The sequence below is a fragment of the Neopsephotus bourkii genome, unplaced genomic scaffold (assembly GCF_033783945.1).
Source record: "Neopsephotus bourkii isolate Nb327-2 ecotype Australia unplaced genomic scaffold, CSIRO-AGI_Nbou_v1 NB_230, whole genome shotgun sequence".
NCBI classification, from domain to species: domain Eukaryota; kingdom Metazoa; phylum Chordata; class Aves; order Psittaciformes; family Psittacidae; genus Neopsephotus; species Neopsephotus bourkii.
Window position 1 is genome coordinate 1,110,560 of NW_026900740.1, and position 27,003 is coordinate 1,137,562.

Consider the following 27,003-nt stretch of genomic DNA (forward strand, 5'->3'; position numbering starts at 1 on the left):
TTAGCGACCTCCTCCGCACCTCTGCTCCCTTCTAATGGATCCATTCCGTTCCCTCTCTCTCCCTGCCCCTCGGGCTCCCCTCCCAAGCCGCCCCTTACCCTCGGCTCTCCCCCTCACGATCCCGTCCCCTCAGCAGCGTGTCCCCCTCCCACCCCCTCACGGACTCCGCCCCCACCACCCCCTCCTCTCAGGCTAAGCCCCGCCCCTACGCTCCCATTGGGCAGTTGCCCCTCACGCTCCGGGATGTTGACAGCGCCGCCGCTTCCGATTGGCTGGCGCCCCTGTCACTCATCGGAGAAAGGGGCGGGGTAATGGAGGCGGCATCGCCGGGGCTGGGACGCGTCCAAGTGCAGAGGCGCCGCGGGCTCCGCCCCGACAGCTGCCCCCCCACCCTCCCGGGCTCGCTCTCTTCCTACCCGCATCGCTGGGAGCCCGCGGGGAGGCGTCCGCGGCGGCCCAAGAGCGGCCTCCCCCGGTGACCGTTAGGCGATAAACAGGCGCGGCCGCCGCCTTCCTCCCACCGATTGGCGGCCGAGTTTCGAACGCGGTGGGGCAGAGGGCGCTCCAGGCAGAGCCCGGCTCGATGATTGGCCACCTTGACCGCACAAGGGGCCGCGCCTTCCGCGCTGATTCGCTACGTGGAAAAGTACGCGCGGCGCCGCGAGGGGATTGGCCAGTGTGGCTACGCGCCGCACGGGCTCCCGGGATCCGATTGGTAGCCCGCCCGTTGCGCAGCCAAGTGCCGATCAGCGCTGCGCAGGCGCAGGGGGCGCGGCGGTGTGCGGAGCCGCAGAGGGTGCGGTACGCGTGCGTAACGGGACGGACCTGCGCGGTGCGGGCGGAGGCGCCTCGAGTCGCCTGGAGGTAGGAGGCAGTGGCGGGGTCGGGGTGTCCCGGGCGGTGGGAGCTGCCCCCGCGGCCCGGTTCGTAGCTGCGGGGAGGCGGCGGGGCTGGGAGGGCAGCGCCGCAGTGACCTTGAAGCCGTACGTCGCGGTGGCCGCTGTTTCACCTTGTTCCCGGCCCTGCTGACGCCGTGCTGCGCGGTCTGTTACCGGGTGTGCGTGCGAGGCTCCCAGCAGGGCAATAGCGGTTTAGTCAGGGGTATAATACATCGTTCTCCGTGGCCTTGCCAGACACCGGTAACGAGCTCTCATCTATCCGTGTTGAAAAAGTGGGATGTAGATCTTATCGCTGGATTCTCACGGTAAACTCTGCTCCCCGGTTCTGTTCCAGGTTTTGTTCCAGAGCCGTGTCCTCGTTTCTGTATGAATGTTCCAAGTTTATTTCATTTTGCATCCTTGCTGAGAGAAGTCCGAGCGCCAGGCTGGAGACCATGGATTCTGGCGCAGAAGCATTTGTCTCTACCCAGAGCACCCTTACTTCAGGCAGCAGGGAAGAAAAACTCTCTCAATCTCCTTGGACTAACTGAGGCAGAACTAGAAGAGCAGTTTGTGAGAGGTAATGGCCCAGGAGGCCAGGCCACAAATAAGACAAGCAACTGTGTTGTCTTGAAGCATGTTCCATCTGGGATTGTAGTGAAGGTAATTGGTTTATTCCACAAAGTCACAAATTGGCATCATGTCTTCCAAGTCTTTTTTAATATTAATGCATCATCACAGTGCAGATGTCAGGGAGGAAAAATGTTATGTAAAGAATCTCATCCAGAAGCAAGTTTTGGCTATCAGAAATACACTCTTTTGTTGTAGCTTTCAGTGGCAGCTCTCGCATTCCTGTGCCTCTTGTGAGTTAGGATGTCTTCCTTAACAAGGTGATCAGATCCACTTTGCAGATTCTTTTTAAGCATTTCTCTTGCCTGCTTCTTGTGGATTAATACTTTAAAATTAATCTTTGCTTCCTTATCATAAGGAGGAGACATTAAGTTAAACTCAGGAACAGGTCTCCAAGGTAAAATAGGAGCATTGAAGATTAATGCAAAAGCCAGTCTAACAAGTTACAGTAGCAAAAGAGGAGTTTCTTTACAGTAATGGCAGGAATGCATAGACTGAAAGGGAAAGCAGAAGGATAAAGAGATTAAAGTTCCAGTAAAAATATCCTATTGTGTTTCTTCAGTGTCATCAAACAAGATCAGTGGAGAAGAATCGGAAGATAGCCAGAGAAATCCTGCAGGAAAAAGTTGACCTTTTCTATAAAGGTGAAGAAAGTGATGTTTTTAAAGAGAGGAAAGCATTGGAGAAGAAAAAGAAGGAGAAAAAAAGAAGAGCAAGGGAACATCTAGAAAGGAAAAAGCTTTTTAAAGAGATGCAACAACTGGATAAGAAATGAACTGTGTGAAATACAGACTTGCCTGAGTAGGGTAAGGGGAACATTTATCATCATACCTAAACCCAGGTTTCAGACTAACAGATGAAGTTAGTTTGATGTAGAGCTCCCTAAGCACTGCTGAAAGACCAAGTAGTGACCTTCCATTACTGTAAAACTGAGGTGATAAAAGCAGTTGTATTTTTGCTTCTGCCTGCCATCATCGCATTAATCACATTTAGCAATCAGTTTTCCTGCCAAGTTCAGAAGATGCTAAAGCAATCCTTGTTAAAAAGGAACTATAAACCTTCCACCATTGGTAATGGAGACCAAAAAGTGCAATAGATTTCTTTCTGCCTGGATGACACCTTATGATGCTTTGTAAGAGTTCAATCACTTGGGGAGAACAAGCCTAAAACCAACACTCTCTCCTGCAAGTGAGTTGTGTTCTTCCAGTTCAAAGGTAAAATTGGGTTATTACAGCTAAAGAACACATCATGGAAGCTGCCTCCCAAGGCAATGGAATCCAGTTCATCCAAGCAGTGAAGTAATTAACTTGGCCTCAATATACTGTATTTTCTGCACATATCCATAGCTCTATGTGTTAGACAGCCCAGACAGCCCAACTTCCTTAGGATTTAGATTGCATAATAATTACAGTCACTTATTACATTAAGCTCAGGCATTTTTAGTATCTTCCCTCATTTCAGACAGTTTGCAATGTTCTGCAAATACAGCTGCATGTCCTTTGTTACTGTCACTCTGAAGGCACTAGTGAGGAATACTTTCCCATTTTAATCCCATTCACAACTCTAGTTGCTTAACCAGAGCTTCCCTTTCATTTCTGGACAGCACCTCCTCACTAGTTGCCACCAAGTTGTGGCCTTCAGCACAGATGGAGAAAGCTTCAGGAAGCCAGACCACAGTATGTGTTTTGAAAGGAGTGGAGACAACTGGCAGCTGTAACCACCTTCCAACTGCATCCCACTGTGCCAGGGATGGAAACTCACCAGCAATTCAGGGGTTCCCTAATTCCCTTCTCTGTTCCTGAATCTGAGCCTCCTGCATGAAAGTTACATTTTTAGCTGTTGAGAGTTCTTGTGCATGGAGTATGAATCCAATTAAAGTGACTGTACAGAGTTTCAATACAAACTGTTAATGAAAATAAGCTTTATTACGTCAAGTAATAAATACATACAAAGATGCAAATAACAGTTTTAGTAATTTATCCAGAATTTTCTTTTTTTTTTTTTTGGCAAACTTTAAACTGAAATCTCCAGCCTTAATGTAGAAATTAGCTTTCCAGGACCTTGTTATTATTTAATAGGTTTCCCTATTTTCCATATAACTCATGCACTTTAAATGGACTTCAAAGCACTAACAGTCATGCAAATGTTTATGCAAAACGAACAAAAAAGGGAAAGTAAGAGAAGGGGAAGGTTATTTCTAAGCAGGGTCTATGCTGTATGACAAAGTGTGACTTAGCAGACTACAGGGGACAGCATGCTATTCTGCATTCATTAAACAAAATCCTCAGAGCTTATGTCAGACTGTGGAAGACTGACAGTTTGGGGTTAAGTGAATACAGGCAAAGGAAAAAACCAAAAACCAGAATGAGACTGTGGCTGGATAAGAAGAGAACTGAAATAGAGCCTGGGAGAGAAAGAGCATTCCTCTGCATGCAGTTCAGTTTTAATGTTTTAGAAACATTTTGGAGGGAGTTTTAATGTCTTTACAAAATGCAAACCCTCAGGAAGTTGAAAAAAATCCTTGTTTTCTCATTCTTAACTATACATTTTTCGTAAGGGTGAAACAAGAAAGGCAAAACATTCAAAATAAAGGAATTTGTCTGAATGTTTCAAGAGTCAAAAGGAATAAGTGTTATTTTTCTTCATTCAGAAATGGAATGAGTGGGCTAGGATCTTGCATTTCGTTCCGTCTCAGCCAGGCATTCCCGAACTAATCCTCTGGCATGGATAATGCCTGCAAAAGAATTGGACATGTTTTCAATCATCTCGTTCCAGTCACACTTGCAATGGCACTGCAGAGAAAGGTTGAGGTATTTCTGTCCTAAATTGCCAAGGCTACCACAGAAGAGGGGCAGACCCCTCACTTCCTAAACATCAGCTGCTTCTTTCCCAAACTGACACTATAAATGGAAAAGGGGCTAAGCCAGGAATGAAAGCATGGTAAGATCTGCAGGTCTGCAGTGACAGGTATATCCTAACGTGCAGTGCAGACCTGTTAAAAAGCAAAGACATAACAGAAGTGGGGGTGGGGGGGAACCACCTTGCCCACCTGTGAGTTATTTTGCTGCAGTGGAGTGAAAAGTAAAATACAAAGTTATCCAGGGAGTCATTTTAGCAAGCTCTGAGTCTTAATACCTTGGGACAGTTCTCTGAGAGGATGCACCTAATTCAAGCCCTCATAATACTGCTTAAACCCAAGTTGTGTCTCTTGTAAGAACGATTTTTTATGGTGTGTGCAAAAAGCTCCCTCCTAACACTGGCTCAGCTCCCAGTGTAAGTCATCACCACTTCACATGCTGCCACATCTACTCTCATCTGATAGACATAATGTGGAATTTTTCACTACAGGGCCTGTTGCCTTCAGTTCCTGCAATCTGGACCTCCATTCTTAATCCTGGAACTAAATCTAGATTCATGTTCACAGAGCTGCTGAAAGAACAGGGCCCGAGATGGATTTTAGAGATGAGAGACAAGACAGGTTTTTCTACTACAAACAAGGTTATCTTTTACTGACAGGATAAGATAGAAAGTGATTTCTCTGCTCAGTCATGTTCCTTAACAAGGTGGAGAAAGGACAATAACACAAGAGATGAAGTTTAAACTCTATTTAAAGATAATGGATTCTGTTTCTGGAAGGCTGCTACTCCGTATCACAGTAACAGCCTTTACACTCAAAGAGTATTGACTTGGGACTTGACAGGCACAAGGCTTTGCAGAGGGTTAAACTGACACAGACAAGTAAAGCTGCATCCTGCAGCTGTGGGATGCAGAATTTGTGCATCAGACCTGGATCTGGTGGCAGGATGCCCAGTTTATGCAGCAGATCTATCCTGAATGATGAACAGTGGGGAATTTGGCCAGTTTTAGAGGTCAGTAGTCTCTGTGCTTAGAAGCAGGTGGAGCTGGGGATGTGGCCAGGGAGGCTGCAGTCACATTGGGCTACCCCCAGTCACTTTTACTCTCACACTTGCACATGCTCCTTCAACCATCAGACTCCCAAAATGGAAAGAGAGGTATGTCTGTGACCAAAAGATGGCAGCAAAAAGTATGTAATTGGGATTCTTTGCAACACTGGCAAGTCACAGTGCCAGCACTGAACCTGAAACCCACCTTAGGCAGCAAACTGAATACTCACTATGAGTAGCAGCAAAACAAGTTCTGAGCAAACTGAGGATGTCTACATCTCTCCCGGTCCCTCTCAGGTTGTCCCCATTAGCCTAGTGCCATTCATGATCTATTAATACTGACTCAGGCAATGCAATAAAGAGACTCCAGCAACATTGATTTTAGCTGGGCCAGATTCCACTTACCACTCATCAGCAGACTTTATTGCATCCTTTCCCAGAACAGCTACTAGCCACTTTATTGCATGTCATGGCAGATATATTACTCTCCCATAATGGTTGAGCCTTAAATAAAGCTTCATAGTCTTGGGTAAATGAAAGGGGTATTTGCAAGGTGGTGAAGTTAGTCTGCTACAGTAACATTCCCATTCTGGCTTGAAAGCATGTGCCAAACTCAGCACAAGCACCAAGGAAACAGTAATTACATTATGCTGGCAAAGGACAGGGCTGCCAGCACAACTGTTGTCCATGGCCTTTCAGGGTAATTTCAGGAGCTGGGGCAGTGGAATGTCCCACTGCTCCTTCAGAAATATCCCTCTCACGTCCCCTGTAGAGGACAATGTCAAGCTGATGTCAGCAGAGGGGCATGCAGGGGTTTCTTTTACACTGCAAGGAAAGGGCATTTATTACCCCTTTTAGCTGACAAAGCAAAGCTAGAAAGACCTATCAGCCAGCCCTAAAAGCTTCTATGTCCCTCCCTGGTGGGTTCTTAATGACATCCATTGACAACAGGTAACAGTGGAGGAACAAATGTGTATGTTTGACATCTCAGTCTGCACAGCCCTCCCTGGCAACCTTTTATTCCCTTTTTGTAGCTCTCCATCAGCCTTGGTGTGAAAATGCACTTTAGTAAAGGCTCCTGGGTCAAGTACATGGATGATGTACACGAGGAGAAGTAAACAGTGCTTGGCCATGTATTCTGGAGACCAGAAAGGGAAAATTGAAGGGGCAAGTCAGTCACCAGCAACCTGAAAGCACGTATCCATTAGACACCCTATGGGTCTAAAAGGTGGCTTGAAATACTAACTGAAACTCCCTTTGTGCACATGAAAGCCATTTTGTCACTGGTTTATCTATCAAATGCAGCACAACTGGAGTATCCCAGGGTTTCAGTTGCTCATTAATACACCCAGTTTAATGATGAGCTCAAAGCAGCTGTCTCCTTTCAAAAGAACCAGTTGTCATGAAGCTGTACACAAGCCATCAGTGCTCCAAGTGTATGGGACATGCTTCTTTTCAAACAGATTTAAACATTACCTCTTTTTAGCCTTTCCATCGCGCTTTTACTCCCAGCGTACGTGGGCCTAATCTCTTTTCCTAGTTCTTCTATGATAGCTAGAAGTTCTGCATATTTGCTTTGTGGTACTTGGCTGCTGCTGGTCCCCTGTAGTTGAAAACAGATTAATCTCAATCAAATACTGCTACAAACAGAACAATTACAACAAACAGCAACTGGGAACACAGGGAGAAATAGACTTTGAAGCCACTTTTTAAGACATTAAAATTTCAGGTTTATTACAGAAACATCATTTGCTTTTTGTGGTTGCCACTACAGCTGGACACAATGCTATGTGCCCTTCAAAAATCAGGATCAAATGGGAGCATGCAGCTGCAAGAGAGGGACCCTGGGTGAAACCAGAGCTAAAACAGAACTAAAAGAACTGCAAGCTGGGAATTGCTTATTTAACTCTGGTTTTGCTGCTTCAGTGTTTAGGTGTACATTTTGTGGGGAAGGCAGGAAAGTGAGAAGCAGAAAATGCAAAACTGCCTGCATCATAAGGGAAATCCTGTGAAGTCAAGAACATCTAATGGGAAGTTTACAGCTGGATTGCTGGAGCAGCCCACAGGACTGTGCGTGACACACACTTTATGGGACTAAGTTTTAGGGTATAAATTTACTGAGGAGAAACGTTACAGAAATAGTCATTTTTTAACAAATAAAATATGTTAAGAGCTCTTGTATCTCAACATAACTGAAGACATGTTTCACAGTGACTCAGACGGGATGGGACTAACAGTTAATTAGTAACCAATCTCACTCAGCACTCTGCTTAGTCTAATTTGATCCCAAGACACGTGTGATGAATCAGTGTGCCATTTCGGTTTGATTTCACATCTTGGTGGGAGGGAGGAACACCTCAGATTACAGGCCCCAATCCAGGCCAGTATGCAGGGTCAGTGATCCGATTAAAGAGAAACAACAAGCAGAGATGTACCTGCATCCCTTGTGTGTAGCCTAGAGATGGGGGTCCGTAGTCATTTATAAGCTGTCTGTATTGCGCGGATGTTGCCATACTTGTAGAGGGAGAGTGAATGCTCCCAGCTGGAGAGAGAAAAAGAGGAAAAAACACCCTGTTATTATGTAAAGATTAATTAGTCTGTTACATTGGGACACACTTTAATCACTTTTTGCTAAAGCTGTGACCTCTCACCTCTGTCTGAGCTCACTAATGACATTTCACAGGCATGGTATTTGCTAGGAAGAGCATGGTTAAATTAGCGCTTCTCTTATGTTTGCTGTACATTTGGAAACAGCACAGCCTGCAACATTATCAGTGCAAATTGTTTGCCTAAAAGTGAAACAGAGTGTAGCATGACAGGTTGTTCTGCCTAGACAAACTGTAAATATTAAGGAGCCCTATTTTGGCAGATATACATTCCACACAGATGAGTCTAATGTACTGTGCTATTTTTACTTTTTCACTGCAAGTTATCTGAAAGTAATTTTGCAACTCAAAGTGTCATCACATGGTCAATGCAAGTTACCCTCAGTACTATTTTCAGCCAATGCCAAAACTATTCACAGGGAACAGTCAGTTGAGGTAGATCAGATCTGCTGCTCATTGTATGACACTGGAGGCGAGGGCTGCTACCTTTATTCCTCTTTGTGTGATATCAAACATTTTTAGCCAGACAAATTGTGCTGTGTAAGAAAACCAAAGGGAAAATAACATCACCCTGGGTTACAAAGTTATAAAGGATTCTGTTTGGATCTACAGCGTTTTGAGTCAGCTGGGACTTCCAAAAACAGACTCTAGGGCAACCATTGATGAACTGCTCCACAAATGAACCATCACAACACTTCTTCCCCCTCACACCACAACACTAAGTACTGGGGGCTGAAAAACCACCTTCAGATTTTTCTTAGGGAGCTTAATTACGCTGCCCATTTCCCACCGGTGCTGGAGGACCTCCTGGCTATGAACTGTACCTCAGGACTAAGGGCATGTTACACCATTCAACTTGCTTGCTCTTACAGCCAGAGTGCCCCTGCATCCACTGATGCTGCTGTCTTTGCCTGTAGGCACAGACACAGACTGCCTGCTGTCTGGAAAAATCTTCCCCCTTACAAACACTCCTTTGCCGAAAATTCCCAACTGTCTTTCCTATGAGGAACAGATCTCATTTACCAGCCTTCATTTAAATCTAAATTAAACCGATGCTAAAAGTCACTGGGGCTTAGAACTATGTAAATCTCTAGGCTTTGTTTTAAAGTTGCAAGTGATTTCATTTCTGTTTTCCCCTGCTGCAAAAGGGTGAGCCAGCAGTTACACTGCATAAAACAAGGCTGAACACAGTGGAAGAGTCTCTTGCCCTCAGTTGGGAAGTCTCTTTCCACTTCAGAACTGATCACTGGTTATCACTGTGGTGGTGTCTCCATTACAGGAAGAGAGCATGTTCTTAATTTTCACTAGTTAACAGGATGTGAAATCCTAAGAAAGGCAAACTGAGCTGGTCACTAGGTCACCTCAAAAAGGCAAGATTTCTCTTTGTCTTTCGCTAAGCTGCTAAACCTTATGGCATTACAATCTGCATTTCTGGCCAGGTTTCCCATGGAGCCCATTGTCACATTTTGCTAAAGCACAGCAAAACCCAGGGAAACTTAGCAACACACCCTTAAGAGTATGGCACCCTTAGTTCTCCATTAGTTCTTCACATTGTTAGCTCAAACTGGTAAGATTTCTGTCTGCAAACTCAGTATTTCAAGTCCAGGTGACTGAGTTTCAACAGTTATCAAACATGACACAACAGCAAACCCCATCTTTCCTCCAAGGACTTCAAAATGCTTCAAAACCATTAATGAGCCCCTTGTGCTGCAAGGTAAGAAGCTTTAATTACCTCAATTAAGCAGAGAAAGACTAAAGTGATTTTTCCTCACATACAGTAAAACAAAAGGGCCATCCTGCAAAGACTTGTTCCTGAACTGTTGCTGCAAGCAGCCACATAGAAGACCTGGGAGCTCCAAAGTGGCTCAGAACTTAGGCCAGGACTCTGATGACCAGGCTCAGGAATCCTGCCCTACCCACTGAGCAAACCTCAGCTGCAGCAAACCAACAACTTACCACCACCGTGTTGGTTAATGACAATGTATTACAGACAGTTGAGTGAATGTTTCACATTATGTTGATTTAAGCGATTTCCCATGCTGGGTCTGTACAAAGTAAAGCAGCAGGGTACATCTAGGTAAGAAATAAACCCTATTAGAAGGCAAAGCAACGAATCTAGGTGCTGACCAAGTAAATTCCACAGGTGTAGAAGCCAGTACCACATGCCTTCGCAGTGGACAGTAGCTGCAAGCTTGGACCCAGCAGTGACTCAGTCAACACTTAATGACAAAACCAAACAAGAACTTTCAGGAGGCAACCACGAGTAAGAACCTGCTGCTGGAGGACTGCTGCTGATGTGAATTAGCAGTGAGACGGGTAGAGTTCATCCCTTCAGCAGCCAGGGGTGCTGTATTGTCTACTGTACCCGCCACATATGCAGAGCTGTGCTGCAGACACTAGAGGCCATCGCTGAGTACGGCATGCCCTGCCAAATGACAGATCGTGGTAACCATGGTGAGTTTACCCGTTTCTTTGCAGTCTGCATCAAAAATGTAATAAGACATAATGCCATGCGCCGACCACTTTATCAGCAGCAGCAGGCCCTGAGAACAAAGAAAAGGATTTGACTTGGCCATGGTACCAGCCTCCGTACACCCATGTCAGAAGTTGTGCCAGTCAAACTCAGCTGGGAGGGGGGAAAAAACAAAAAATCCTTGATTTCACCTCAATTTAAGATGATGCAATCATGAAAATGAAATTAATTGTGGGGGTATGAGTATCGCAGAGGGTAACGAACCTTGAGCTTTGTGACCTATCACTTTCTCTGTTAATACCACTGAGAAGCCCTGGGTTTTGGCTGACTATTACTCAATTAACCCAAAATCCAGCTGCATTTGAGTATCCCATACAGCTCAGATTCAAAAATCACAAAATAAAGATCGCCAGCTATTGCTATTATAGTGAGCAATAAAAATTAGGCCAGGAAGTCTCACAGTCAATACCCAGTCAAAAAGCAGTGTGATGATTAGGTATTCACTAGAGAGAAAAAAGGGGGGGGGGGGGGGAGAGCTAAACTGAGGCTCTCTCACGGTGAAATGACAATGGAGACAAGACAGTTAAGAACTGACACAATTGAAAAGGGAGTGTGCTTGGTACTGAATTTAAGAGACATCCTGTATCACGTCCCAGATTGTCTTAGTGCTTGCTGCTGTTTAAAACCTCAATTAATAGACACACTTTCCTCCCTCCACTTTCCTAATTAAATGTACACAAACCCTTTTCTCTACCCATTTATTCTTGTGCCAACAATGCCTTTCATGTCTGCATTCAAACAGAAGACTGCCAGAAGCATTCCCCCCCCACAAAAATATAGCTATTTTCTTGTTAATCAATATTAATCTGTTTTAATTGGGTGGGAGGGTGTAAATACAGAAAACAGAAATGAGATTTCTGTGTCAAAATCTCTTCCTTCCAGCAGTCTCTCTGAGCCCAAATTAACACATTGGGAGACAAAGGATCTCACATCAATCTTTGTTTGCCTAAACTCCCACTGACCAGGAATCTTCTCAGGAATTTCTGGTAGGTTTGTAGGGATCCCTTCAGGTCCTATGCTACTGTCTCCAAGCCTGAGCAATGATACCAATTTGCTGATCTAAGTTTTAATTCTTGATTCTCTTGCTGCTGCTTGCTGTAAAGGTACCTGAGAAGGAAGCAGCGGGAGCAGAACAACAGGGCACTCACCTGATCCACTCCCAGCAGATCCCATGGCTTCCACCCAGCTCAACTGCCCCCGTCTCTCTCACAAACAGCAAAGTAAGTTACTTAACTCATCAAGTTACTCACATAGAACTGACTTTAAACAAGCCAAGAGCCAACCTCAGTGGATACGTGCTTCTATATACCCTGTACTTTCTAAAGTCCTGTAAAACTGTGTAAGCAAACTCCTGCCATTTTACAAACTCTTCCTACACATGAACATTACAGCATGTAAGAGACACCTATAAGCCTGGAGTTTATCCAAGGTACACAGTGTAGTCTGTGGAATCCCACGGCTTCTTTCGCAAAGTCTACCTTGTTTCACAGTCTCTTCACTCTGGGGTTGCCTGCAACATAAACCTTCTGCCATTTAGATGGCTACTGGTCATCACCTCTTTGCATGGAGCCTAGTACCGTTACTGCCTCTGCCACACAACTGCAGGACATTCCTCATCTGCTTCAGATGATGGCACCTCAATTCCTGACAGTGTATGGTACAAGACAACCAGGCTGGAATATTTTAACTGAGAAGGATATAAATTTCTCTGTCCTAAACCAGACAACTCTGCAGGAGAACACCTGAGAAGCTGCTCTGCCAACACACATCACGAGGTATCTTCAAGCACAAAGGGAGAGGTAACATCTTCAACCAGCACAGCCATTTCAGCAGCGAGTACCTGAACACAGCCTGAATCACAGCTGCAGTGTTCTGGCTGACTACAAGAACATTTGATTCCTTAGCCCTCTATGCACTTTGGTTTAAGTTCAACAAGAACTCCCTGCCATCCATGGGATACCACATGCATGTCTACACAAGCAAATCTACTGCATAGCCAAGCCACGCACTACAGGAGCTGCCAACCCAGAGCGAAAACAGAGAGCCCCCTTTTCCCCCAACCCTCCAATAAATGTTTTAATTTAAAATAACAGACCCTGGTTCTCATTTGCACAAACCATTCCTTACAGCAGTGCCTGTGAAAGTTCTATTTTCACCCGCTATTTCCCCCTTAAACAGCCCTTGTGGTAGAAACAGACCTTTCTTTGAATAAAACTATTTCCTTTTAAAAAAGTCCAGTGCATGCACACATAAATATGTTCTCAAGAACTAGGACATTCCTTATCTTAACAGCCAGAGGCCTTGCTCTTTTGATCTGTCACACTCTGGACTTTTCCTCTAGTACTGTCGTTCTTTTTTATCTTTCCACGTGGGTAACGGTCATTTCTTATGTCTCCTCTTCCTACCCCCCTGCCTTTTCTATTAATCAGAAAACCAGAACACAGTCACATCCCCTTCTTTTCTATCTTAAGACACAGGACCAGCAAGTTATTTGGCACAAATAAAGGATCCAAAGAGGAAAGCATCTGGTACACGTACACCGCACATAGCTGGGGTGCAGGGAGGTATGACTTCAGATTAGTCTGGTCCCCCAGACCAAGTGTCCAGTGCATGGCTATGGTTCAAAGCCATCCACCCTTTGATTTGGACCCTTGTGTTCTCATTAAAAGGGATGGAGCATCAATGTTGCACAACCAGAACAGAGCTCCTAGTTTACTTTCATCCAAAAGGAACCGAGTTAGCATGAACCAAAACCACTCTGCAACTCAACCACCATGTGATGGGGGGGGACAATGAGGAGACCTGCTGGCTGTGAAAACCAGCCCTTTGCTCTAAAGCCAAACACTCAGGTAGACAAAGTCAAGAATGCCAGTTTTCTAAATGTACAAACAAGGCCACCTGAAAATTGCTGATTCTGAAATACTCTCAACGTGCTTTTTTTTTCCTAACTTCACATGGTCTTCAGGAGATCAGGGAAGCAACAAATTTCAGTTTGAACTAGAGGTGGGGGAGTCTATTTCCTAGAAATTATCTCCTCTGCTAAGGCATGAACACTTTGCTCTCTGCTCTGCCTACAAACAGTACTCTTTCCAGTACTCCCACTCCAAAAACCTCTCAATATGGACAACAACATCAAACACAAGCTGTCTCTGCAAAGGGTGACGAGCAAGCCTTTTGCTCATGCAAGTCTGCACTGCAGTCTTAATCACATAAGGAATGGCCTAGTGTGGTGGGTGTCATTTCTCAGGACTGACTGAAATGGGTCTCTCCAGTTGCAAGCTACAGCCCCAGTCACGAAAACTATCTTCTTTTCACCTCTCCACTAGAATTTGCTCTTCTCATCAGAAAACTTGTGGTTGCTGGGGGTGTCTCAGGTGCACACCAGCCCTGCTGGTCCTCACTAAGCAGCACTTGCTATACAGGTCACCACTCACTTACGTGATGCTGAGACATAGCTCCTTCCCCTGTCAAGAGTCTGCTGGAATTTGTATTTTCCAGTTCCTACATACAACAGGTTCTAAGCTTTGCTACAGGAACAGGATTTTGTCTTGAAACCTGACATTTCTGCAAGACTTAGAAAGAAACCAAAGGAAAATCCCAAGCTGTTTCTGATGGCTTCTTTATCTTACAATAATTTTTCTCTCACCTGTGCATACTCTGACCAAAACAGGAGTACTGGTGAATATCCACAGAGCTAGAAACACGTGGAAACAAGGAGACAAACTACAAACCAATTCACAGCTGGTGTAAACCTCTCTGGTTCCACTTAAGTCAATGGAGATGATGCTCTTACACCTCAGCGCAGCAGCTGGCCCTCTTACAGAGATATAGTTAAACAGTATGAAACACAAGACAGATGAGGAGGAAACAGTACTTGCAGGATTCAGTAAGATAAAGCAAGAGAATCCAAACAAATCAAAATGTGGCTGTTAGAAAGGGTAACAGAGGTTCCCCTGGGACGCTGAAGGGTCAGGTGAGGCTGGGAAGCTAGAGCCATAGCATGACAGGTCATATCATAGAATCACAGAAGGGTTTGGGCTGGAAAGGATCTTCAAGCTTGTATATTCCAACCCCGGGCCACAGGCAGGGACACCTTCCACTCAACCAGGTTGCTCCAAGCCCTGTCCAGCCTGGCCTTGAACACTGCCAGGGATGGGGCAGCCACAGCTTTTCTGGGCACCCTGTGCCTCAGCACCCTCACAGGGAAGAGCTTCTGCCTAAGACCTAAATCTGCTCTCTCCAGTTTAAAGCCATCACCCTAACACAGTTAATGTCAGGTCCCCAATAGAGCACCTTTTTACTGACCAAAGAAGGTGCTTGTGCAGGACACCAAACAGGGCTCCCCAACCACACGCAGTCTGGAACCGACATCCTGGGATGCTATGCACAGGGACCCAATTCCCAGAGCCCAGGCCCTCCATAAGGTGACTGATAATTCAGACAAAACTATAAGCCAGGCTGCAGACACCCTGGGCCGAGTGTAACCCCTTCCCTGGGCAACGGGGAAGAGAAATAGGCACCAAATTCTGCTGCGACAACACATTCTCCTTCCCTCACCCTGGTGTGAGGCAGAGGAGTCAGCACCCGGATGCTTCCAGCATCCTGAGTCACTTGCAGAGCAGCTGCATTTTCCTCACCCGCAGTCATCCCCAGAGGTGCCGACAACCCACAAAGGCTTCCTCCCTTACTTCCTCCCCCCAGACAGCTCCTCTCCCTCTGGACTTCAGTCCAGGCTTCTGAGACCCCAGACACGCTCCCATGCGAGAACAGAGCACAGCCGCCCATCAACCACAACAGCTACATCACCCTGATCCACTTACTGACCACAGTTTAAACATGATTTTGCAGAGTGGCCACTCTCAGCCTAAACTTGAAAGGAGTTGGCTCTGCAGCAAGGACGCAGCTCCCGGAGCTGAGTCGACACTGCCTTTCCAAATTCTCCTGCACCACAAGCCCTGCACTGCAGGGAAGCAGCGTTACCTCCCAGAGGAAAATCCCTGTAAGATCCACAGCTGCCCAGAGCCCTCCTTCGGCCGAGACCAAAATATTCAGCATTCATACAGAGAGGTTTCTGCAGGGCTGATTTCAGGCCAAAAGGGACAGATTTCCTGTTTTTCCTCTCCTCTGCAGGACGGGGCGGGGGGGGGACGGACACCTTCACCCCAGGTTTGGAAGCAAACCTAGCATTTATCCTCATAGCTGGGAGGGCATTTAATTTAAGCACAATATAGAAGCAATCTCCTTCAATTCAGAATTAAGCTCCAGAAAGGAGGGGGCCATTTGCAGTCATATCACTCTGAATGCGATATGTGCAACTGCAAGGACTGCTTTGTCTAACTCCCTTGGCCTTAGGCCACGGTGCTGGCAATACCACTAGCTAGAGGAAGAGCTGGTGCGTGAGGATAATGGCAGAAGACAGGGAGGGAAGAGAGAGCCCATTTTGGATTCAGAGGAGGACGTTCTTTCATTGAAAAGATTCTGGGGGTGTTGAGGATGATCCGAACTCAGAAGAGAGGACAACTTAGACAGGAATAGTTCCAGTATGACAGCAAACTGCTGCTAACTTGCCATTACGGGGGGGGGGGGGGGAAGGGAAGGAGGAAGGGGGGGGAGATAAAACTGCATGAAAGAATCTAAAGCGCTGATCGCAGCCGGAGCGTTAGAAAGCACACAGGCACGGCAGCGAGAGGGCTCGAGACAGAAACTTCACTGCTCAGCTCGCATTGTGAGCGGCATGTCTGAGCCGGGATTCTGCAGCCCTCGCTCGAGGAGCAGCCAGACCCGGATCCCCCCCCATAGCATGACCTAATCCCCACCCCTCACCCACCAGCGCAAAATACCACCTTTGTTTTCCCTGCGATTTTACGGCTGTTCCGGAGAGCAAGGCACAGGTTCTCGGGGGAGCCGGCAGGAGAACGCTTTGCCTTTGCTGGGCTTTGTTTTGTTTCTCTATTTCCTCCGGTGACACTTCTGCTTTTTGTCAGGAATCCTTGGCACATCCCCTGCTTCCTGACCCCTTTCGCAGCGCAGCGCCCGGGCCCGCGGCACTCCCCACACGTAACCCAGGCACACACCGAGCCTTCGCACGCTCGCAGCCGCACCGAAGCTCAGCGCCACGCAGGATCACGGCATCTGAGGCGCAGGGACCTCGGTGCATCCACCAGCTGGCAACGGCTCCTTGCAGTAAAACAAGACCGCTGCTCCCCTGGTAGCTATAGAGTAAAGGTGCATCTTGTCGATCCCTTTCGCTCATCAATCTCCCAGCGTTACAACCACAAACGGCACTGTAAAAATCACCCGGGCACTCTTCCCTCTCTCCTCAGCCCAACTGCAAAACTTTCCCTTCTCAAAAGGGGGAAAAAAAGAAACGAAAAAAAGGAAAGAACAAAACCTGCCTGATTGCTGTCTGTGGATGCTCTGATGCCAAGCCTGCAGGCTGGGGCTGCGGGAAAGGGAGATGGAAGGGTTATTTTTGAAGTCGGAACCAACTTCTCCATTTTGGTTCTGGTTAATACCAGCCGACGCGCACGGATTAGCCAGATCCCTTCCAAATATCCCACAGCGAAGCCAATTGCTGCTGCGGCTTTGTTCAGGCTGCACCGATTCACACAGAGTCCCCGCCACGGAGACCCAGTTGTACAGAAAACACCTCAGCACAAGGGAAGAAACACTCGCCTGCTGTTACCTTCGGGAATTAGGGAACGGAAAATAAAACGGGGGGGGGGGGGGAATGTAGTAAAAAAAAAAGTTAATGCCATCAAGGAAACTTTTTAGTGAGAAGTTGGAAACATTCCTGTACATATCCAAATAAAAGGAGTCGTTTTTAAAAGGGCTTTTGGAAGAAATAAAGAGGAATTCCTGCTCTTCCCCCCCCCCCGCCTTCCAAAAATCACCAGGGAGCGCAGCGGGTTCGCCTGCCCCGACTGCTCCGCGGAGCCGGGAGACTCTGAGGGGGAAGCGGGGACCGAGGGTCCCCTTGAGGCGCTTGCGGACCGCCCCATCGGCGGCGGCCGCAGGGCCGGGGTCCCTGGCGACCGTTTCGCCTGAGGAGAGCGGCCCGGGGCGGCCCCTCTGCCTGAGGAGAGCGGCTGGGCGGCCGCACGCGTGAGGCGAAGCCAGGCGAGGCACGGCGCGGAGCGAGCGGCACTTGCGGCGTGCCGCCAGCAGCGGTCCTCGCTGAGGCGCCGGCGGAATATTCCTGATCCAGATCAATCAGCAGCCCCGGGGAGCCGAGCATGGAGGAAACCCGGCGGCCGGAGCCCCGGAGCGGCGGCAGTGGCGGCGGCAGCGCGCGGCCGGCTCTGCACCCCCGCGGACGAGCGGCGCGGTGCGGGCTAACGGCGCCGGCGGGCGCTGGTTAATGGCGGCGCGGAGCCGGCGCGGAGCCGTTGCCCGGCCATACCGGACTGGGCAAAAACTCGAGTCCGGGGCTTTTCCCCCTCCCTCTGCCCAGGTGCCGGTGCGGCACCGCGGGGCCCCGCCGCACGCCTCCCAAACTTGCCACCCAGTTACCGGCGCGGACTTACCCGGGTTGAGGGGAGTCCCGGGGATGTGGGCGTTCAAGTTGGGCTTGTAAGACATTCCCAGAGACATGGCCAGCGGGAGGAGGAGAAGCGTCCTGAAATTCAGTGAAGCGTCTCCGTGTCTCCCAGACACTTTGGGTTGTTTACAGCAGTAGCAGCACCGGCAAATATGGCCGTCAGTTATATTGACACCCACAATGCAATATATCATCCATACATCATGAGGAGACGCCGATCCAAAAACTTTGGGGCAGACGAAGCAGCCACCCGCCGCGGCGGCCGGGCGCCCCGCGCACCTCGGCGCGGAGGGGGCGCGGAGGGGGCGCGGCGGCGGGGGGTGCCGCGGCCATCCCCTCACAGACAATGGAGCTCCCCTCAGGGACGCCGCCGTGAGAGGAGCCGGGCGGGGAGGGGAGAGGAGGGGAAGGGAAGGGAGGGCGGGGAGCCCGGCGGCGGGAGGGGGCTGTTTTAATTGAACTTCGGAAAGTTTTGGCACAACTTCTCGTTTATGAACGGCTCTGCCCGCGGCCCCGGGAAGGGGGGATCGCTGACGGCGGCCCCTGCCAGAGGGGAAGCGCTGGCGCGTCCCTCAGGGTGGCCCGAGTGTCGCCGCCTTCCCGCCTTCCCCCTCACCTCAGAGGCGCCGTTCACCGCCGGCTCGTTCCGCGTCTCCCCCCGCGTCGATTTCGATGTAAAATACCTGTTGATATTAGGGTAAAACGTTATTTTTTTATACCCTAGATGCCGCCAAGGAGAAAAAAAAAATCTGGTATTTTTATTTATTTATTTTTATTTCAAACCACCGTTCCTCTCCGCTTGGAGGGTGAAGGTTAATGTAGATCGCAGCTTCGGAGGGATTATAAAACACAATATGAATCTCGTTGGTAATCGATTCATTTTCTGCTTGCAAACATCAATAATCCCCCCTCTTCTTCCGAAAAAATGCAGATTTACAGATTAAATTACGAATCTTTCCAGCCTGCATCTGCCACTTCAGAACTCATCCTTTTCAATGCAAAGCACTCAGGTTTGCTCCTTCTGGCAATTAATCCTCTCTAATCGTTAAATTACTCCAGATTGATACCAGTGTAACTGCTCGGGACCTGCACAACCCCTCAGCCCGAGACCCACAGGATGAGACCCACATGTGTGATCTTCCCACTGTGAGATGGGTGAGGTCTTGGTAGTTGTGTTGCACATGCTAATTGATGTCGGTGCAAGGCAATCAACTGCTCTTAATGCAGTGACAGCAAACACAGGGGGCCTGATCCTGCTCCCTGGAAGTCAGGGGTAAAGTGACACAGATTTAAGCCCATAGGATCACTATCGCTGGGCTGCTCTGCAGAGGGAGGCAGGTAGCATCTCCCATCCCAGACACACGGTGCAATTAGATGTTTTCCTCCCCATAAAGGACGATTGAAGCAGGGTGGGAGAAGAGAACCAGCCTTTGACCCCCCCATCTCCTGCCCTAGCAACTGCATGAAGGAAACATCTCAAAATGATGTCTGGTACTGGATGAAATACCTGATCTTGTTTTCTGCTTTATCTCCAGTCCAAGTGCTATGGTGGCAAAGCCCAGTACAACAACCGATCCATGTCCTGCCTGTTAAGCGACGGGACCTGACAGCCCCAGGTATGGAATTACATGGTCAGTGACAGTATTTTCACATGGGTGCTTGAGGTTTTAACTGTGTCATTCATTTACTAAGGATTCCACTGGTAAAACCCCCAATTCCAGCGCTGTGTGAGCGAGAACTCTGCTTCCCTAAAGCTTCCCTTCCACATTTGTAGGTAAATGCCTTTCTGTTGATCCCTGGGAGGCCAGTGAAGTCCCTGCAGGAGAGGGCCATGCCGCCCTGGGAGGGGATTTTCCACTGCCTTGTTTACAGTCACACCGAGTGAGCATGAAATGGGAGTGTTCCAACTTCTCTGTGTTTAACACAGCTTTACACCAACTGCACACAGCTCTGCTCATGGTGAAGAACAGGATCCCCCGTGTTCTGCTTGGGTTTTATAATGACAGCTTCAAAATGCAGTGTTCCTGAAAGGAGGGGGGGTAAGGAAATGATTCTCTAAAGGTGATCCTTTCTTCAGCACAAGAACCTCAATGACAACCTCACTGCCTGGCCTCAGGCGCTCTGTAAGCTTCAATTGACTGGACTAGCTGCCTCCTAGGGTGTTTTGTGGGTGCTGGGCTTGGATAAGAGGTACCTCTGTGTTCTTCCTATCTCTGTGGATTCACTTGAGTTGTTCTGAACCAGGTGCAGCCACAAGAATAAAGCCACCATTGTACTTGGGCCCTGGACTGTGCTCAGTAGGGTGAGCAGAGATTTGAGATCCCTCGGAGGCACTGCCTGCAGTTTGAATGGGTTTTGTGTCACGAGCATGGCTTGCACTGCTCAGAATTGTGTTCTGCGCATGCAAACCCTGTACTGAATTTAACAGCTACAGTCCTAGCAGCGTGCAGGCTCCAGGCTGTTCAAGTCACAGGTCCAGGCTCTGCAGACCCATAGCACAGGCTTGTTTACTGACAGCAAAAGCAGCTCTTGATCACCAAGTGGCCAGGTCATAGAGCAGGAAATGCAGCAGAGCTGTTTCATCACACATGAGCCTTCTCCACACTAAGAGATAACTTCAAAATCAATGTGTGTGCTTATGGTTTCCAGCAAGGTCAACAAGAGGTGCCTGTCTCTTCAGCCACCTGCAGACATAGATGATGTATTTGCCAGGTACAGAACCTCTTCTCGGATGTGTGAGATCTGCAACATCCACCCTGTTCCCCTCCTCTTTCCTTTCTGTTCCCTCTCCTCGTTCAACTTCCTCACCTCTGCTCCTCCCAAACCACTGCAAATACTCAGTGTTTCCACAGAGCCTCCCATTCCCTGCTTAGCCAAAGCCCTGATGGACCTCAGCGAGGTTTTCCCTTCCCAAAAGTCGGCACAGATGGATGCTGTACTCTGGCGAGGGTGTAAGGAATACACATGCAAAGTGAGTTGGAAGGCACTGCTCTCCCCAGCAGAGCTGGGGGCCTTGGGCCATGCCTTAAGTTAAACTTGTTTGTCCCCTTTTACCTGAAAGTAAAGGGAAATGGCATCAGTGTCTGCAGAGCTGTGTGTAACCCTCCTGCAGAGTGCAGAATAGGCTTGTTCCTTATCATCTTGGATTAAATCAGCAGTGAGAGGAATGAAAGGTGACACAGAGAGACCCAGGGTTTTCCTGGCATCTTTTTGACATGTGTAAAGCATTACATTTGCGCATTCATTTCAATGTAATTAATTGTTGCCAGGCTTAATGAATTGGGTGACTTGGGGATGTGCTGAATATCCTTTACCCACCACAGAGATACGTGGAGTAGCAAGGGGAAGTTTGTTCCTTTTTCTAGAGGGAGGTTATATCAAATACCCCACATTTCTAGGGGTCCCAGCATCAGAGATACATCTGCAGGTTTCTGAGCTCCAATTTAATCTGCAGGTCTACAGACTGCCCTCTCATGCTAAAACTAAGAGATCATCCAAAATGGAAGTGAGGAGTCTCTGGTAGGCCTAGGCTGAAAATGAACCTTTTAAAGTCCTGAGTGAAGGCAGCTCAGCCTCTCTGAGGAGCACAAGTGAGGGAGATGCATGTCAGCTCTAATAAACACCATTTCAAGAGGTGCTTTGTAGAGCTGAGCACCTTTCTCACTGGATCATAAGGAGCCAGCACCTCCTCATGCTTCCTTCCCTGGGCCCTGCTCCAGGGACACCTCACATGCTCCTGGGGCATTGGCACAGAGGGAAGATTGTGCATTTTATCCTTCTTGGCACCATGCTCCCTTCTTATCGCATTGCTACAGCTCCTTACATTCCTGTCTCTGCTCCCTATAACTGGCTACCTGATGAGGGTACATGGTTTCCCCTCCTGCTCGTTTTGTTCCCTCGGTGTCCCTCCACCACCATCTTTTTGGCTGATGTTACTGCCCCAGCTCACCAACACACGTTGGAAACACTCAGTCCTGAACAGAAATGCACATTCCCCAGCTCTACCCTGTTGCCTTTTCTCCTCACACCTCAAACTCCCCCTGGAAGCTCTGGATTGCTCCCCCCTTCCCAGGAAACATCCCTCTGCACCCTCTGCAAGGGGGCTGCGGTCCAGCGTGCAGGAGGCAGAAGCAGCAGCCATGAGCCAAGCCCCAGTGCCTGGCCCACATCAGCCTTGCAGTGATTTCAGATGGAAGTTTGGATGCTTATTCCGGATGGGCTCTCCCCTTAAATTCTCCCAGAGAAACTTTTTTCCCAGCCTAGCCCTGCTTCCCACTTTGAGATGGTTCCTCCCAGGCCAGATGCCGTATTATCTGGAGCGACTTTCCCTCCCAGCCTTGTTTTCCTCCTACTCCTGAGTCCTTTGTCTGGCTGCCAAGTGGAACAGCCCTGCCAGGCAGACAGCTGCTCAGCATCGCCGCGCGGGTGCTGCCCTATGGGCTGAGGAGCCGATTCCAGGCTCATTCCATCTTTGAGGGGGACGTTCTGCCTTGGAAATGGCGTGTACCATAAGGAGGGAAAGCAAAGAGCACCTGTAAAGCTGTCCGAAGAGACCGGGAATGTTTACGAGAGAGGCCCAAATGCTACTCTCAGTTTACCTTTGCGATAGCGTGAGCAGCAAGCCTGCTCTCTCCTGCTCCGGCTGGAGGTCTCCCTGGAGGACCACCGAGCACGAATGAGAAGTTTCCAAGACCTCAGCCACAAAAGCACAGGCCTGGGATGTCTCTAATGAGAGTTTTCCTCTCTGCAGTTTGCCAGGCAAACAGGCACCAGGCACCAATATCAAAACCAGCCCGGATTCCAATGAAAACCAGCAAAGAAAATAAGAGCAGAAGGGAAACAGCTTCATTTTGCTTGTTAAGAACAGACAAATCAAGCTACTGAGCACCCCTTGGCCAGTGGGACAGTTCTCCCGAGCACAGGGTGAAGCTGGGAGCTTGGGATAAGGGGCTTCTCCTTCCCCCCTCTCACTTGCAGGGATGGGTTATTGTATTATCCCCACATTGCAGGGCTGCCCTGCATCGTCTTTCCAGACAAACGAGTGCTCCACCCCGCCTGATCCCTTCAGTTTGCCTGCAAGGACTCTTCTTCTTGCCCTGCGGGCTGGACTCCCGCTTCCCTCCCACTCCAGATCCCTTGAAGGCCGTGCCAAGGAGGGCGGCCCATGCACAGTGAGCTGGCACCGCTGCGCCCAGCCCTGCCGCTGGCTCCGGGCAGGGGATACCCCACCCTTTGGCTGGGGCAGAGAATTGCTTTGATCCCAGCCCTGTCTGGGAAAGCTCCTGGGCCTGCTCTGTGTCCGGGAGCAGAGGAACGGCAGCAGAGCTGAGGAATGGCAGCAGAGCCAATGAATCACAGCAGAGCGAGTGCTGGCTCCAATGAAGAGCTTTCCTTGACACACAGGCTCAGATGCCCTCATCAAATCCTGTCCATGCCATATGGAGTTTCATTTTGGAGGGGTACATGAGGGAAAAGGCTCACAGGAAACCTTCCAAGTGCAAACCAAGTGCCACCAGAGCAGCGACATACCCCTGGAACAAATAATGGAGAGGCACAAACATCCCTGTCCCTCAGCCTCATTGCAACACCAGCTGTAAAGCCTGGTGGGAGCATCCCTAATTGGTTTGTTACTGGTCATTTAGGCAAAGGAAGTGGAGGAGAGAGTGGAAGCAAAGCGAAGCGCAGGGCTGGAAAATGGAAATGACTGTGAGGAAAGGAATGTGGAGCTTTGCACCAACGGGGTGGGTGTGGGAGAAGAGCGCAGGGCAGGGAGGAGACATGGCAGTGACACAGCAGCACAGCCTGGTAGAGAGCAGGGCATGGCACAGGCAGCTCCTCCGTGATCTCTGATCAGGCAAAACTGACACTGCTGGGCACGGGCATGGAGCTTTGTTCCCTCACCCAGGGCAGAGGTTTCGCTCTCCCAGGGGACAGGGAGATGCTCAAAGCATCAGGGCTTGCAAATGCTATTTTTGGGCAGCCAAATAATCAGACTCTGCCTGAATGTCTACCTGAAGGGTGACAGCAGGAGCCTACTGCCCTGTAGTACTCCTATGGACCCCGACTTCACCACCTACAAAAGCAAAGTGGGGAGACCACAGGGTTCCCCCAAGTTTCTATGGAGCAGACACACTGTGGGTTTCCCCCATGGAGCCAGTGGCCAGCCAGCTGCTCTGATGGACTCTGCTTGGAGGCTCCACGTGTGCACACAAAGGGAGGGACAATCCGGATGTGGAGGATTTCCAGCCCTGGCAGATGCTGGTCACAGGAGATAACATCCTCTGTAACTGAAACTGCAGTCTTGAGGCAATGGAACACAGCACAGCTGAGGCAGAGCCAAACGCAGAGCCCCAAGGCCTGAAGCATGGTTCTCCTGCCCAAAAGGGCTTTTAGGAGGCCAAGACATGGCATCCTCCCTGGAGCATGTGGGGCTGGGGCATGCCTTGCTCTTGCCAGGGAGGAAACACCAGTGTTTTGCTTGAGTCCACCCTGGGAAGCAGCAAAGGGGCAGTGGGACACACATAGCTCTTGCATGCCCAGGCTGAGGACTGGGGGCTTCCCACAAAAGGGGCAGGAGCTGTCGCCAGGAGCATCCCAATCCTGAGCTCTGCCTGCTCCCAAAGCCCAGTTCTCTGCCATGGAGAGGGTAATGCTGGGGATGGTGTGTGGGGCAGAGCCACAGGCTCAGAGCTTTGCTATTCCATTGCTTATGTCTGTTTTTATTCACTCCAAGGAACTTGAGGGGAGATCTTACCCAGGAGTAATTAAATCACTTGCACCCTAGTTTATGATGTAACTGCTGTCTCTCTGGCTGAGCTGATACAGATCAGTTTCATGCTCTGCAATTCATTGTATGTTTAGCAGGCGCAGTCAATTCATCCACCTTATAAATGTGGAAGGAAGGAACATACAAACCAGACCTGGACTTCCAAAAGCAGCTCCTGAGCTGCCTCGCTGGCATTTTGAAGGTATTTTATTTACAGATTGGACAGGAGCCAACCAAAACCTCTCTGAAGACGTCTCTCCCTTACTTGCAGAACAAAGTCTAGTGCTTTATGAAAATGAATAATTAAATGCTGAGGTTTGGGCATCTCCATTTAGTGCTGAGAACTTGGCAACCTCCCTGCTCCAGATCTGGGGGAAACGAGAATGAGAGTCAATAGAAAATGATTTACAGAAATAAGATGAGATTAGTCTGTTTATCCCAAACTAACTCTGTGGATAAAGGGAAGAGATTTGCATGCTGTGCATGAACTGTGAAGCAGTTGATACTTTCCAATCTTGATACAGTTTTTAATATAAACTCTCCTCCCTTTTTCAAGCTCATCTCAATTGGCATTTGGAGACCATCGTGGATCTGCTCTTTACCAGCAAAGCCAGTTTAATCAACCAGTCACAGTAACCAGGGTAAGTGCCAGGTATTTAAGAGGATTGAAAGATGCTTGGGTTATTACAACATGACTTCTACCAGGGTGAAGGACCCTCAAATGGAGCAACAATGAAGATGTTTAATGTATGCAGAAGTCTTGCTGGAAGGCATTCCAGTATAAACAGCGGAGGTAAATGCTACAGCAGAAATTAAAAGGGAAAAATACCCAAGGTAGTTGTTGATTTATTTTACATTTCTTTTTCCCCAGAAAAGCCCTCAGTGCAGAACTGGTCGTGTCCCCCAGTTTGTCATTGGTGAGAGCGTAAATCCTTCTGAATATCGCTGTAATGTTTTAGTGCTGGGCACTCAAAGTTCTGCCACTTGGTGGGAGCAGAGCTGGCACACACCGGCACTGTCTGCGCCCAGGGACACCCAGTGCAGTCTCACACTGGAGAACAAAGGCTTTAAGGTTGGCAAAAGGTTGTGATTTGGGCTGGCAATAAAAAGGACACACACAATTCATCTTAAATGTTACACAGCTTTGGAATTCTGGCCCGTTGTACTGTTAAAGGTGGGGGCTAAAGAAGTCCTAAAAGCCAAATGCTACTTTACAATAGCTTATCCTTTGTGCAGAGGAAGCCTCACAGCGATAGATGTTGCGGGGATGCGGCACAGCCCCTCCATAGCATCACTGGGAGATGCTGAGGCAGTGAACACCTGCCTCAAAGTCCAGCAGCAGTGGGACTCTATGCTAGTGACTGAAAAAGGAAACAAATGACCTGGCAAATAAGGACATTATGTGCCTGCAGTGAACCTGGCCCAATCCTAGGCATCCTCTCCAAATCGGGAAGCAGATACATGAGCATATACGAATGGAATCAGGAATGCCAGTAGAAGTGTCTCCTTACCCTTCCCGGTGCAAATCAAGTACAGAACCGCTCTTCCATAGGTGACCTGTCTCTAATATTAAAGTTATGCCCTAAGTTCAAGAACACGAACCAAACTTAGATGTTGCAAATAAAAATAGAAGAGAGGTTGGCGCAGGTGCTTAAGCACCACAGGACTGTTATAAACAAGGACATTGCTTAAATCAAAATCTTTAAGTGAAAGACTCTCTCTATGAGATTCGGCTTCAGCTTAAACCTGTCCAGTTCCTGTTCTTGAATCTTACACCTGCCTCAAGCTTCAGTTGCTCATCTGGACCCATTAAGAAACAGCAAAGTACATCAAGTAAATTCTTACTTTTTATTTAGCACACTTTAGCATACGCTTTCAGGGACAGTCTGCCCTCAGCTGTAAGAGCTGTGGCTGAGAAACTCCAGCATTTACAGTCTTTCCTTCCCTCCATGTTAAAAAGAGTTGGTGCTTTCCAAGCTCACTGCACAGCCTGAGCAGCAGGTGAGGCCAACACTGCCTGCATGTTCCACACTTGGGCATGGTTGTGGTACTTTACTCCTTCTGCCAACCCCATCCATCTCTGCCATGAGAGCCCGTGACAGAGAACCCCAGATGGCACTGACAGAACACCTCTGTTGCTCTCCA

At 48.6% G+C, this 27,003-nt stretch overlaps 2 protein-coding genes across 6 annotated transcripts; one reads left to right on the plus strand and one right to left on the minus strand.

The window, feature by feature from the left end:
- The first annotated feature begins 1,156 nt into the window (after positions 1-1,156).
- MTRFR (mitochondrial translation release factor in rescue) lies at positions 1,157-3,867 on the plus strand. Its single transcript, XM_061344639.1, has 2 exons — positions 1,157-1,541; positions 2,071-3,867. The coding sequence occupies exons 1-2, from the start codon at positions 1,266-1,268 to the stop codon at positions 2,281-2,283; spliced, it is 489 nt and encodes a 162-aa protein (XP_061200623.1). The 5' UTR covers positions 1,157-1,265; the 3' UTR covers positions 2,284-3,867.
- Positions 3,415-18,478, minus strand: CDK2AP1 (cyclin dependent kinase 2 associated protein 1). Of its 5 annotated transcripts, none has more exons than XM_061344634.1 (4): positions 18,079-18,478; positions 7,849-7,955; positions 6,890-7,016; positions 3,415-4,242 (listed from the first exon to the last, which is right to left on the minus strand). In XM_061344634.1, the coding sequence occupies exons 1-4, from the start codon at positions 18,284-18,286 to the stop codon at positions 4,175-4,177; spliced, it is 510 nt and encodes a 169-aa protein (XP_061200618.1). In that variant the 5' UTR covers positions 18,287-18,478; the 3' UTR covers positions 3,415-4,174. The 5 variants fall into 5 exon arrangements, with proteins under 5 accessions (XP_061200618.1, XP_061200621.1, XP_061200617.1 ...); XM_061344637.1 differs by lacking the exon at positions 18,079-18,478 and adding an exon at positions 16,396-16,587; XM_061344633.1 differs by lacking the exon at positions 18,079-18,478 and adding an exon at positions 15,533-15,617.
- Between the last annotated feature and the right edge of the window lie 8,525 nt (positions 18,479-27,003).